Source organism: Psittacula echo (assembly GCF_963264785.1).
Source record: "Psittacula echo genome assembly, chromosome: 8".
Classification (NCBI taxonomy): domain Eukaryota; kingdom Metazoa; phylum Chordata; class Aves; order Psittaciformes; family Psittacidae; genus Psittacula; species Psittacula echo.
The window spans coordinates 23469422-23481734 of record NC_137744.1 but is presented as its reverse complement, the minus strand read 5'-3'; the positions used below and the strand labels follow the sequence as shown (position 1 = coordinate 23481734).

Genomic DNA, 12313 nt, shown 5'->3' with positions numbered 1-12313 from the left:
GATGGAGTGGGGTGTGTGGGGATGGGGGAGTGTTCAGGAGGTTTGGTGTTGATCAGAGCAGTCACAGGGCAGTGAACCTGCCCTTTAGCCTGATGTGTCGAAGACCCCAGGATCTGCTTGTTTTACCAGCACTGAAGCACGTGTCTCCTCTTTTCTGCAGACCAGTTTTCAAAGACTCCCAGGGCACTCTGGATGCTGAAGGGAAATTCTCACCTCTGTACAAGCAAGACAGTGGCAAGCTGTCCAATGAAGACATGCTGAAGCTTTTAGCAGAGTATAAGAAGTAAGTGTAAGAGACTGGGGCAGGGGCTGAGCAGGCAATAGAACAGTTAAGCAGAAGCATGAGATGACAATTTCTGCAATACTCTGGGGGTAACAGAAAGCTGATGTGTTCAGCACCTGAATGTTCAAGGTTCACGCTCTTGTTCCTTTCTCTCTAACACAGACCAGAGAAGACAAAGCTACAGGTCATTCCGGCCCAGTTACATATTGTCATCAAGGATGTCCCGCTAGACTTCACAAGTAAGGATCTTGGATCTTCAAGTGAATCCTGATGGCTCTAGCCTCAGGAGTTAATCCTTCTATGGGCAGTTTTGCTATTTCATGAACAAGAGCACAACCTCATAAGTCCTTCTGTTGGGTTCTGTGGAGGGATGTGGTTCAAGTGCAGAGGACACCTGAGTGTGCATCTTGTTTGCTGTTTGGCCATCACATCTTAAATCTAAAGGAAGCCACTTGCCTGGTTTTGCTGTTACTATTACACCAATCTCATATAGCAATTTGAGTCTGTTAACACCAGAGGGCTTCACATGCATGGTCAGTTTGATTCTTTACTTTACATTTAAGGAAAGCAAGGCAAAGAATGGACTTGTGATGTGCTCAGTGTCACTCCATGGGCCTTTGGCAGCTCCTGTTACAGGTTCTGTAGGCTGGTCCCTATTCAGAAGGCTTTTCTAGTGGACTTAACTCTTTTCTGTTCTTTGAAAAGCCATCACTTGAGATGAACTCACCCTCATGGTGGATGTGAGTCTCAGTGAATTAGGCCCGGTTTGTGCACTGGTGTTTGGAGACAACGTAACCATGGGACATCTTTCTGAAGCAGAGAGTGGGAAAGGGCTGACGCGCATTGAGACACCACCATCTCAGTAGCCTGTCTGCTTCAGTCAGGGGATGTTTCCAGGATTTATAAAGCAGTAACTTAATGGGCCACATTCCTGCAGACTGGAGGTGCAGGTCCTGGGCAGAGCGGCTGTCCCTACTCAGACATGGGTCATTCACAAGACCCTTTGACTTTGCCCAGAGCTACAGTAAAGTGCCACTTCTGCAGTCCCCCCGGCCAGGAGAGCAGAGCCCTGTGCTGCCCCTGCACCCATCTGTTCTCACTATTGCTCCTCCATTTGGGGACCATGGATGTTGCGTGATCAAGGGGAGAATTTTCCCTTAATCATTTCGGCAGGAGTGGTCCAAATCCTGCTGCCGGTCAACACACGCGATCCTGTGGTGAGAAGTGGAGCAGGGTTTGGGACCTATGAATTTCCTTTCACGTGGGCTGTGCTTCCCGTATTGCTGGGTGCGCTCGTATCCAAGCTTCCCTTCTCTTCCAGATTGTGTGACAGCTTCTTACATTCCTATAAAGCCTTTTGAGAAGAGCTGTGAGGACATTGCGGTTGAAGTGGAAGAGTTTATCCCAGAAGTCACTAAATACTGTTATCCCTTCACCGTCTACAAAAACCATCTCTATGTCTACCCCTTGCATTTGAAGTATGAGAACCAGAAGGTGTTTGCAAAGGTGGGTGACCTGGAGAGCAGGCTCCGCATGGAATGGGGTGATGCTGCTGACCTGCAGCAATGGCTCATCCTCCTGTTGTCCCCCATTTCAGGCGAGGAATATTGCTGTCTGCGTTGAGTTCAGGGATTCCGATGAAGCTGATGCCAGGCCGTTAAAGGTGGGTACCTGTTAATGAGGCTGCCACTTGCTGTTGTGTCGTGTGTGCCAGCCGGGCTGAGCAGGACAACAGGAAAGCTGTTTTCATTTGGCCGGCTAATTTAGGGTGAGAGCACGCCTGAATTCAGCTCCTCATTTGTGTTCCCAGTGTATATACGGCAAACCCGGAGGGCATCCCCTGACCACAAACGCATACGCTGCTGTGCTGCATCACAACCAGAGTCCAGAGTTCTATGATGAGGTAAAAATGCAGTGGTGGGAAATACCAGGTTTTCCTGGATGCTACAAAGCCAAGGGGCCTTTCAGGAGATGTCTTTTTTCCAGGGCTGGGTGAAGTATGGGTAAAAATAATCACCAGCCCTTTGCTCAGTAGAAGAGCTCAGCAGAGCCAGGGACTGTCAGTTTTTAATGCCAGTTTGTTTTCTGCTGTCTTTACTGTCACGCTTTGTGCACTCCAGTCACACACCCCCATTAATAAATAATGTGCTGATGTGATGAACATGTTAGCCAGGAGTTATTTCGGTTTGGTAGGAATGTGTCTTGTGTAACTGCGTACAGCATAGCATTTGTGCAATAGAGCTTAAAATACTACTCCATGACTAAAAATACAGTCTTATCTATCATGATATCATTTTAGATTAAAATTGAGCTTCCAATTCACCTCCATCAAAAGCATCATTTGCTTTTCACCTTCTATCATGTCAGCTGTGAAATTAATACAAAGGCAACATCGAAAAAGCAGGACACCGTTGAAACTCAAGGTACGTTCAATGCTTCGGTTACTTCTATTGGAGTCCAAGATAAAATGAACAAAGGGACATGAAAAAATACTTGATTAAAATACTGGACTGTCTGAATTTTGGCTTTTTGAAAGCATCCTCGTACAAATCTTGGGTCTAAACTGGAATAAAACGCAATGTGTTTAGTGTATACTGAAGCTCTTCCTGCACGTTCTTGACTTGGTTTGTATGAATGGGCTTTTGTCAGTCAGGTCACCGCCAAAACCTTAATGGGAGACCAGAGCCTCAGGGGCCGATCCTGCCAACACTGGGCATGTGTAAGAGACTGAGCACCCCCAGGTCCTGCAGGCTGGGTTGCCTTTCCATTCAGCCAGTCCTTGGGTGGCTGAAGGACCCTTGGTGCACAACCGTGGCTCGCAGAGTGTTTCTGCCCCTCCAACCCACTCCTGGTCTTGGCTGTGCTGTGCATGAATGTGCTCACCAAGTCACCAGCTGAACGTGCTTTACCAAGGCTGATGTGGTCAATCCCAGCCTTGCTGAAGCCACTTCCACAACTGCGAGCCTGATCTCCTCAGGGTGATGGATCACTGAGTGCCACCTAACTCGGGTGCACTGGTTGCCTCCGCAGTGGGCTACGCCTGGGTGCCGTTGCTGAAGGATGGACGCATTGTCACTCTGGAGCGGCATTTGCCAGTTTCATCCAACCTTCCGCCTGGCTACCTAGGCCTTGGAGACACAGAGGCACGAAGGGTAGGAAGGCCATTTAAAATGGACTTACATGTAACAGGAAGGGGAAGGCTGAGCTTTTGTTATCACTGTAAGTTCTGGGCCCGTGTTGGTGCTCTGCTCAGCTGCATGGCAGCCCCCAGAGCTTAAGGCTCTTCAGGATGGGAGGCAGGACTTTCTGTGGTTCTGTAGGTTGCAGAGAATATTTCTGTGGGAGGCTGGACTGTTGCAGATGGGGCAGAGCAGGAGATGGGACACGTGCTCTGTGGGCACGTTCTCTGCCCTGCTGAGGCTGCAGTCAGGTCACTGGTGTTGGTGCGGCAGGGGAACCCATTGTTCCACCCCAACCTGACCAGTGTCTGTCTGCACAGAGCCACCTTCTCACTGCAGTCTGAAACCAAGTGCTTGAATGTTGTCTGTTCACAGCAGCCCAGCGTGGATGCGAAGTGGGTGGATGGAGCAAAGCCACTGTTTAAGATCAGACTCCATTTGGACTCCACCATTTACACCCAGGTAAATGAGCATCTCGCTGTTCAAGTCTTTCAAGACAAAGGAAGTGATTGCTCTATCTCTGCTGCTGCTGTGGGGAAGAGGTATTTGTGTTTGCAGAGCAGCACAGAGATCCTTCTGCAGCAGCAGGTCTGGGATTGCTTGCAGGGATCTGCTGCTTTGTCTGGGTGTGATGAGCAGTTGTGTGAAGGAGCTGGGGAGAGGCTGATGTTTTCTTGGCCAATTGCACTGTAACTGGCAGGACCAAGGAAACGTTCGAGCAAATGAGCTGCCTCAATGCAAGAGAAGGACTGTGGCAATGGGAGGTTTCTGCAGATATTAGTCTGTTTATTCAGATTCTTTTAAAAGGTCTTCCAACAGCAGCAGACACAAGAAAACACGAGTCCTGATTTCCTTTTGAAACCAGTTCAGGCCGGTTTACCAAGCCTTGTGTGTTCTCCTGTCCTATGGCAGTGATGGACTTCCCCAAGCTTCATGCGACGTGCAGCAAAGTGCTCTGGGGCACCTCCTGTCAGCACTGCTCATGGGGAAATGCCCTGGGCAGGGCTGCTTTTCCCATGCTGGATGTAACTGGCTGCATTTACATTCACAGCAACTTGCTTTCAGCATCACCCAGATCTGGTTTAGGGTCTTACTGATTCTGTGCGGCACTGAAAGCAGCACAGCAGCTCCATTTCCCACCAGATTACATCCCCAGATGCTTTTCAGGATTAAATAACCCAGCAATTAAATTTACCCATGGAGGAGGAGGGAGAGCAATGGGAAGGAAAGTGCCTCAGGTGGGCATTAGGTTGGTGAGGCAGATGAAGAGCCACAGCTGGGAGAGGAAGGCTCCCACTTACCCAGGCCAGTGTTGGATGGGGATCAGGGCTCAGGGTAGCGCAGCCACAGGAGAATTTTAACACTGCTGGAAGCTTTGTGCTTAACCTTGAGAGTATTTGGGAGCCAGGGGATGGGCAGGGGCTGGGTACATTGGCAAAGGCAGGGAGCAATACTGTAGTCCTGGGAGATGGTATTGGGGACCAGTGGGGCCACTGACAGGGCCATGGGGCTTGCTGGGGACATCTCTGCCTCAGGAAGGTCAGCGGGGGTTTGAGGGCAAGCTGCAGAGCAGGGGTTGACAAACACTGAGGGTGCTGCACTGAACTCCTTTGTCTCTTCCAGGACATGCACTTGCACAAATTCTTCCAATACTGCCAGCTGGTGCAGGCAGGAGCTAAGGAAGTGCCAGGAGAACTTGTGAAATACCTGAAGGTGAGCAGCGCCTGGCAGTGGGCATCAGCTGGGCTCTTACAGACTGTCAGTGAATAACAGACCCCTGCGTGCTGGGAGCACACCCTCACTGCAGTGCTGGGACTGGTGCTTTGCGCAATATCCTTACCTCTGCTTACTGAGAGGGCTGGCTGCTCTGTGTGCGGCTTCACTGCCTGTCATAGAATCACGGAATGGTTTGGGTTGGAAAGGACCATAAGATTATCCAGCTCCAGCCCCGTGCTATGGACAGGGACACATCACACTAGACCGTGTAGCCCAAGGCCGTGTCCAGCCTGGCCTTGAACACTGCCAGGGATGGAGCATTTACAGCCTGTTCCAGTGCCTCACCACCCTCACAGTAATGAACTTCTTCCTTACATCTAACCTGAACTTCCCCTGTTTCAGTTTGAACCCATCACCCATTGTCCTATCGCTGCAGTCTGTTTCACAGCAGATAATACAAGAGCATCGCTCTGCCGTGCACGTGGCAAACCCTCCTCCTGGTGCCCTAGATCTGGTTCAAACCTTTCAGCTGCAGCACAGTTCCTTCTTCTCAGGCTTATCCATTCAAAATGGGGTATTTTATCAGGCTGACAAAGATATGTGGGATTATCAGTCAGTTACATTTGAGCACAGATGACCTCCGACCCAGCGTTTTGGCAATCACTGCGGCAAGAGTAAGGGCCTTGGAGCAGGTCCAGCAAAGGCTTCTGCAGGGAATACTGGACTGTTTGCTGTCCTTGTGTCCTTCCATAACTGCCTGGTTTGGAGAGCGCTGCTGTAGCAGCAGCTCCGCTTCCAGTGGTGGGGATTTGTCATCACAAACTTACTGGGTGTGTTTCAGGTAATGCGTAAATATGTTAAGGAATAGAAACAATGGCAGGTTTTGAAGCCAGGCACTAAAAGAACAGTTGCTTTGTTGTGAGCATTTTGTCAAGGGGCTGGGTAGGTGCAGGCAGGGAGATATTTACATGTAACCACAAGCGAGGGCTTCTTAATCACCAGTATCTCTATAATTTCAGTAATTTAAATACCTAGATACAGATTTAAGACCCTTTCATTGTCAGGTTTGAAAACTGAAAATGAAACACATTGTCTTGCGAAGGCTCATATCCTGAGACCCAGGCAAGAGAGGTTTATGGGGTGCATGGAGGGTGTGTGCACCTGATGATCTTGACCTTCACCAAGTCGCTTAAATCCCATTGCAAGTAGCAAGCTGTGCTCTCTCACTGCAAGCCATCGGCCATCAGACTTCCATGCTCCAAAGGCTTCGGGGTAAACGGGACTTGGTCACTTGAAAAACCTGTCACAAGTGACAAGAATCAGGAGCAAAGCTTCAGCCTTTAGTTCTGTTATTGGGGGCAAATCACAGCATGTGACCTCTAATAAAGTCATAGCTGCCTGGGCACATCAAAGGGGAGGATTAGTGCCATGAGTGGTTGATGCTGCTCCCAAAGGCACTGAGCGCTGCTGCTGTGGGGTCAAGGTCTCGGGTCCTCTGGCAGGATGAAGCCCAAACCCTGCCCGGTTTGCTAATGCCTGTGCTATGGCCACAGGAATGTCTGCACTATAAACATCTCACATCTGTGGAATGTTGAACTAAAAGTGTGTTTTGAACATTTGTTTTAGTGCTTGCACGCCATGGAGATCCAAGTAATGATTCAGTTTCTACCTGTAATTCTTATGCAACTATTTAGAGTCCTCACAAATGTGACCCAGGAGGATGAAGTAGCCGTCAACTGCACCATGTGAGTGTCTGGCGAACCCTCTGGTTTCCTTCAGTTACAAAGGCAAAGCCACAAACCACAGTGCAAAGCAGGGTGTGGTTTCCTGGTACAAGGTGCTGCGTGACAATGTTGGCTGTCACTGCTCTGCTGTGGAGCACTGGCTGCTGCCTTCCCCTGGCACATCTGGTGGCATCGGGCATTGTGGGAGCTGTGTGGGGAAGAATCGTACAATCATGGAGTAGTTTGGGTTGGAAGGGACCTTAAAGCTCCTCCAGCTCCAACCCCTGCCACAGGCAGGGACCCCTTCCACTGGAGCAGCTTGCTCCAAGCCCCTGTGTCCAACCTGGCCTTGAACACTGCCAGGGATGGGGCAGCCACAGCTTCTCTGGGCACCCTGTGCCAGCGCCTCAGCACCCTCACAGGGAAGAGCTTCTGCCTAAGAGCTCATCTCAGTCTCCCCTCTGGCAGGTTAAAGCCATTCCCCTTGGCCTGTCCCTACAGGCCCTTGCCCAAAGCTCCTCTCCAGGTTTCTTGGCTTCCTCTGGCTCCAGGATGTATTGTGCATCTCTGTACAAGAACCATCTCACTCCCATGACACTGGAGGTTGGAGGCTGAGTCCCGGGCCCCTAGGGATGTCCAGCCCATTGCAGTCATGGTCCTGTGCCCTGTGGTGCAAGTTGTGGGGACAGCTCCTGTGAAGAACACTGTAATCCCACTCTGAATCACCAGAGGGCAGGGACAGGGAACACCCAGGTACCTGCTGGGTGACCGGCTCCCACCTTCACTTCCAGAGGCTTTATCAAAGCTTGGCCTGGTGCTTCCCAGTTTGTCAATAGCTTCCTGTTCCAATGACAACTGCTTTCTCATCCAGACTTTCAGAGTGGAATTTAAAATCCACTTGACCTGATAAAGGGCTTGTAAACTCCTCCCTGTGGTTTGGCCTTTGGGGTCTGTGACAATGTGCAATAGTTTGTTGTTCCCTCTGGCTGGGATTGGAATGTAAACCCCAGTGTTGGCTGGGGAATCCAAGCGGTTGCTGCCTTCGTCAGCTCCCTGGAGCGCTTCCAGAGGGCTGGCATGTTCTCCAGGGGCTGCCTATCCCCAGTGAACTGCAAGGCAGCAGCCTGAGAACAACCCAGTGTGTGTAGATTCCATGAGGAATGAGTAAATGCAGGGGATGCAGGAAGGTATCAGATTATAACAACAATGGAGAATGTTTTACCTGCTTCTCATTGGAGATTCTGTGGGGGTTGTGTTCATTTTGCACACCTGATGCCGTGCTGTAGTTGTTCATTCTCACTTGTATTCTCATCAGGAAAGGGCTGCAGGTCAGGACAGACTCAACCCATGATACGCTGTGTGGTGTGGAGGAACCTGTAGCCTCTGCAGGAGGGCAATGAGCTTGTGCTCCACACAGCAGGTCCATAGGTGCAGCCAAAGAGAACGGGGTGCAGAGCATACGAGCTTAATGGGTTTGTTTTCATTTTACCTGACACGTGAGCATTGTTCAGATGCCTGATGCTCGCTGCAGCTGCATTTCAGTACCAGCAGGCTTTAATCCTGGCATGCACAGAGGCCAAAGAGCAAGATATGTTGCCCACAGAGAAATGCTGCCCCTCACCTGCACCTCCTCGTGCAGGTAGCCTCTAGCATTGAAGGCAGCTGGGCTGGGAGACACCAGCACCACAGTGGAAAAGAGGCTTTGGGCACCTCTTCTCTGAGTGGTCTGTGAAAGGGCTGTGCTGTGGCAGGGCTGGTGCAGCCACAGGAGCTGTGAGGGTGCTCAGCCTCCAGGTATGGGCTCTGCAGTGCCAGCAGTGAGGCTTTTGGGGTTGAGACAGTTGGTGTCTGCTTTCATAAGCCAGAGGAACTTGCTTTGCATCCCGTGCTGAATACAAACCACATTTCTCCCCAGGGTTCTTCTGCACATTGTGTCCAAGTGCCATGAAGAAGGTCTAGATCACTACTTGCGCTCCTTCATAAAGGTCAGTCATGACACACGGCTCTGCACAACTCCCTGTTGGGAGCAGGCACAGGCTGACACTGTTCTCTTGCCTTCAGTATGTCTTTCGAGCCGAGAAACCCAGTGTCACCCAGGCGAAGATGACCCATGAAATCCTGGTCCTTTCCATGGCCACGATCTTGAAGCAGTCAGCGGATTTTCTGACCATCAATAAGCTCCTCAAGGTGCAGTATGGGCAATACTTGGCTGCTGAGGCTGCAGGAGAGGAGAAGGGGGTCTGCTATGAAGCCCAACACTTTCACCCATCTAAACCCACCACAGCAGCAAAGCGACCAGGGCAGCTCCTTGCATCCACATCCTTGAGGTTCTCCTATTGCAACAGATGGATTCTTGCAGGGGATCTGGCTGTGCTCGTGGCAGGACACAGCAAAGGGCTTTTCATTTTGCCAGTTTTCACAGAATCATAGAACCATCTAGGTTGGAAAAGACCTTTAAGACCATCAAGTCTGTCTGTTCCCCCAGGGCTGCCTAGTCCACCACTAATGCATGTTTCATCTGTTTTCCTCAAGCCATATGGCTCATGAGAGCAGGATGGGTTTCTGCCAGTCTGGGCTTATACCCCATACTGCTGCATTGGGGTGCAGAGGCAATGGAGCTATTCCCACCCCAGACTGGCAGGACTCCTCTGGGTACCAAGCTGGCCATGCAGGTACTGCCCAGCTTACAGAACATCATCTGAACGTGAGCTCTCCCTCCCACACTCTGCTTCCTCACACAGTTAAACATAGAATCATAGAATAGTTAGGGTTGGAAAGGACCTTAAGATCATCCAGTTCCAACCCCCCTGCCATGTTCAGTCCTGCTGAGAAAAGTGATGATGTTCTCTGTTCCTTTCAGTACTCGTGGTTTTTCTTTGAAGCACTGGCAAAGTCCATGGCAATGTACTTACTGGAAGAAAACAAAATCAAGGTAATGAGTTTGTTTGATGCACATTACAGAGCCATCACAAGCTGTCCTCCAAAAGCTTTCCTGGAAAACTACCTAACTCTTATTTATGAAATCTTTGACAAGCAGAACGGACAGATCCTTCCTTTTTCACTTTTCCCTTCTTCCCCTTTTCACTCTCAGTTGTAAGTCAAAAATTTCCAAGCTTCTTATGGCTCGTGCAGCCTCCTTTTGTTCCTAGTTCCTGCTGTTCCAGCCAGTGCTTGCTTTGTGCCAGTGCTGTACTGGGAAGTGACACACGTGCTGGAGGATGCTCCTTGCAGCACTGACTGGGACATGCTCTTGGTTCCAGCTGCCCAGAGGCCAGCGGTTCCCTGACTCCTACCAGCATGCCCTGCACTCGCTGCTGCTTGCCATCATTCCCCATGTCACCATTCGCTATAACGAGATCCCTGAGGAGTCCAGGAATGTCAACTTCAGCCTGGCCAACTTCCTGAAGGTCAGCACTTTCTTTCTTTCTTTCTTTCTCATGCTTATATCAGGAAAGAAAATCAACCCAAACAATGAGAAATGAGCAGCAAGCAAACAAATGTGTGTGTGCATTGTCACCTCTTTGGTTTCTTAGAATCTGAGGCTGGTTTGAGTTGGAAGGGACCTTAAGATCATCCAGTTCCAACTCCCTTCCCCCACCTTCCACACTAGGCCAGGTTGCTCCAAGCCCGATCCAACCTGGCCTTGGGCTGAGAACTGTGGAGGGAATAAGATTTCCTGGGGAAGAAGCTTAATCTTTCCAAGAGAGAGGCTGCAATACTCTATGTTACATAGGACTTTCAATTGTGCCCAGCAACTGTTCAGAACACAAGAGGAAATATGGGAGCTCTCATTTAAATGTTTCTGGTGTCCACTGCAGACTCAAGTGAGGGCATCCAAATAATTCCAGAGAAACAGGCTCAAGTATGTTTGGGAAGTCAGCAGCAGCCGGGAGGACCCAATCTGGCTGCTGGCAGGACAGGAGCATGGAGCTGATTTAGGATGATTGCTTCTATTTGTAAAGCTCACTCACATGTTGCTACTTTTTCCCCAGCGTTGTTTGACCTTTATGGACAGAGGATTTGTTTTTAACTTAATAAATGATTACATTTCTGGATTCAGCCCAAAAGACCCCAAGGTAAGCTGTATGTTTCTTGAAAGGTGGTTTGCAGTCATACGTATCTACATCAAAGTTGTGTAGTGATTAGTTTATGACTCTTGGAGGCCTTTTAGACACTGTTCCTGCAGAGTCTTCTGGAGGCAGAGACCTCTTTTGGCTGAGAGCCTGAATGCAGCTAAGCTTTAAATCAATGTAGAATCAGAACTAAAGGAAAGATTTGCTGATAGTCTGGGTGAGAAAGGTAAAGAAGTCCCAGGTGGCAAATCCATGCATGGACACTTAGGGGGAACAACACAAAAAATTGCCTGTTATTACTGAGTTTCATCAAATGCTGTTTACATTCCCCAATCCTGAACTGGAAGCACATGAGTCAAACTGAAGAGTTTCTGTTTGTCTTTTCTTTTTCCTTTGTCTCAGCTGCTGGTTGAATACAAGTTTGAATTTCTCCAAACCATTTGCAACCATGAGCATTACATTCCTCTGAACTTACCAATGACCTTCTCCAAACCCAAGCTGCAAAGAGTTCAAGGTATGTCCTTTCTCAAGAGACTTGCTAGAGAGCTGTAATTTATTGGTTGTGATGGCTTCTGACCAGATGGGATTTGCTTTGGTGTCAAGGAAATTTATGTCCTGGTTAGCCTGATTTACATTAACCTCAGGAAAAGATGCTGTTCTGGCAACTTTACGTCATTCTGCTCCAGCGTGGTGGGCAATTCATCTTTTCAGTGTTTCTTATATTGAAGTTTGCATGGGACTAACAATAGCAGAAAGAAACTGCCCCTATTTCAGTAAATGCACAAACTGTGCGAGTGTAATCCTTTGTTCCCACAAGAGTCAGCATCCCCTGAGAAGCAGAGGGTCCCCACTGACCAGTGCTGTAGAGAATGGAGATACAGGGCAACAGACTCAATTCCCTCTGCATCGCCAGCTCTCTTTGTGGCCACAAGAAGGTGATTCAGGTTACCTTCTGTTTTCATTTTGAAAAAGAGCATAGCAGTGCATGAGGCACTGAAGCCTGGACTCCAACCTGGGCTGAAGGTAGCCAGCAGAGAACTTGAGCTCATGCCAAGCCTTAGCACATACCAAGGACATACATACTGTGGCACCACCACCCTGTCTCCAGGCTGCTCACACCATGTCCCTCTTGATCCTGATGCTGCTCACCACAGGGCAGGTAGGGTTTGCAAGAGGCTGAGGGCCTGTGCAGATGTGGACCATGCCGCCTCCTAAGATTGCTATAGGCATCGCCTCGTGCTATATAAATCAGGTAAAGATTGCCAGGTTTGGGTGCCTGGCCAAGATAAATACGGGAGAGGAGAATCAGCTTTGGGATTCCCCCACGTGAAAGCCCAG

The 12313-nt window shown here is 49.5% G+C and overlaps 1 protein-coding gene across 3 annotated transcripts in view; it reads left to right on the top strand.

Annotated features, from left to right (window-relative positions):
* The window catches only part of DOCK11 (dedicator of cytokinesis 11), a 69588-nt gene that overhangs the window by 30859 nt on the left and 26416 nt on the right, over nt 1-12313 (top strand). For all 3 annotated transcript variants that reach the window (XM_080624986.1, XM_080624985.1, XM_080624987.1), the window contains 16 exons: nt 161-283; nt 446-522; nt 1605-1789; nt 1881-1946; nt 2094-2186; nt 2583-2706; nt 3314-3435; nt 3838-3924; nt 5086-5175; nt 6805-6923; nt 8818-8887; nt 8964-9089; nt 9763-9834; nt 10163-10309; nt 10895-10978; nt 11378-11489. In XM_080624986.1, the coding sequence (XP_080481112.1) occupies nt 161-283; nt 446-522; nt 1605-1789; nt 1881-1946; nt 2094-2186; nt 2583-2706; nt 3314-3435; nt 3838-3924; nt 5086-5175; nt 6805-6923; nt 8818-8887; nt 8964-9089; nt 9763-9834; nt 10163-10309; nt 10895-10978; nt 11378-11489 (1697 nt within the window). The remainder of the gene's footprint in view (nt 1-160; nt 284-445; nt 523-1604; nt 1790-1880; nt 1947-2093; nt 2187-2582; nt 2707-3313; nt 3436-3837; nt 3925-5085; nt 5176-6804; nt 6924-8817; nt 8888-8963; nt 9090-9762; nt 9835-10162; nt 10310-10894; nt 10979-11377; nt 11490-12313) is intronic.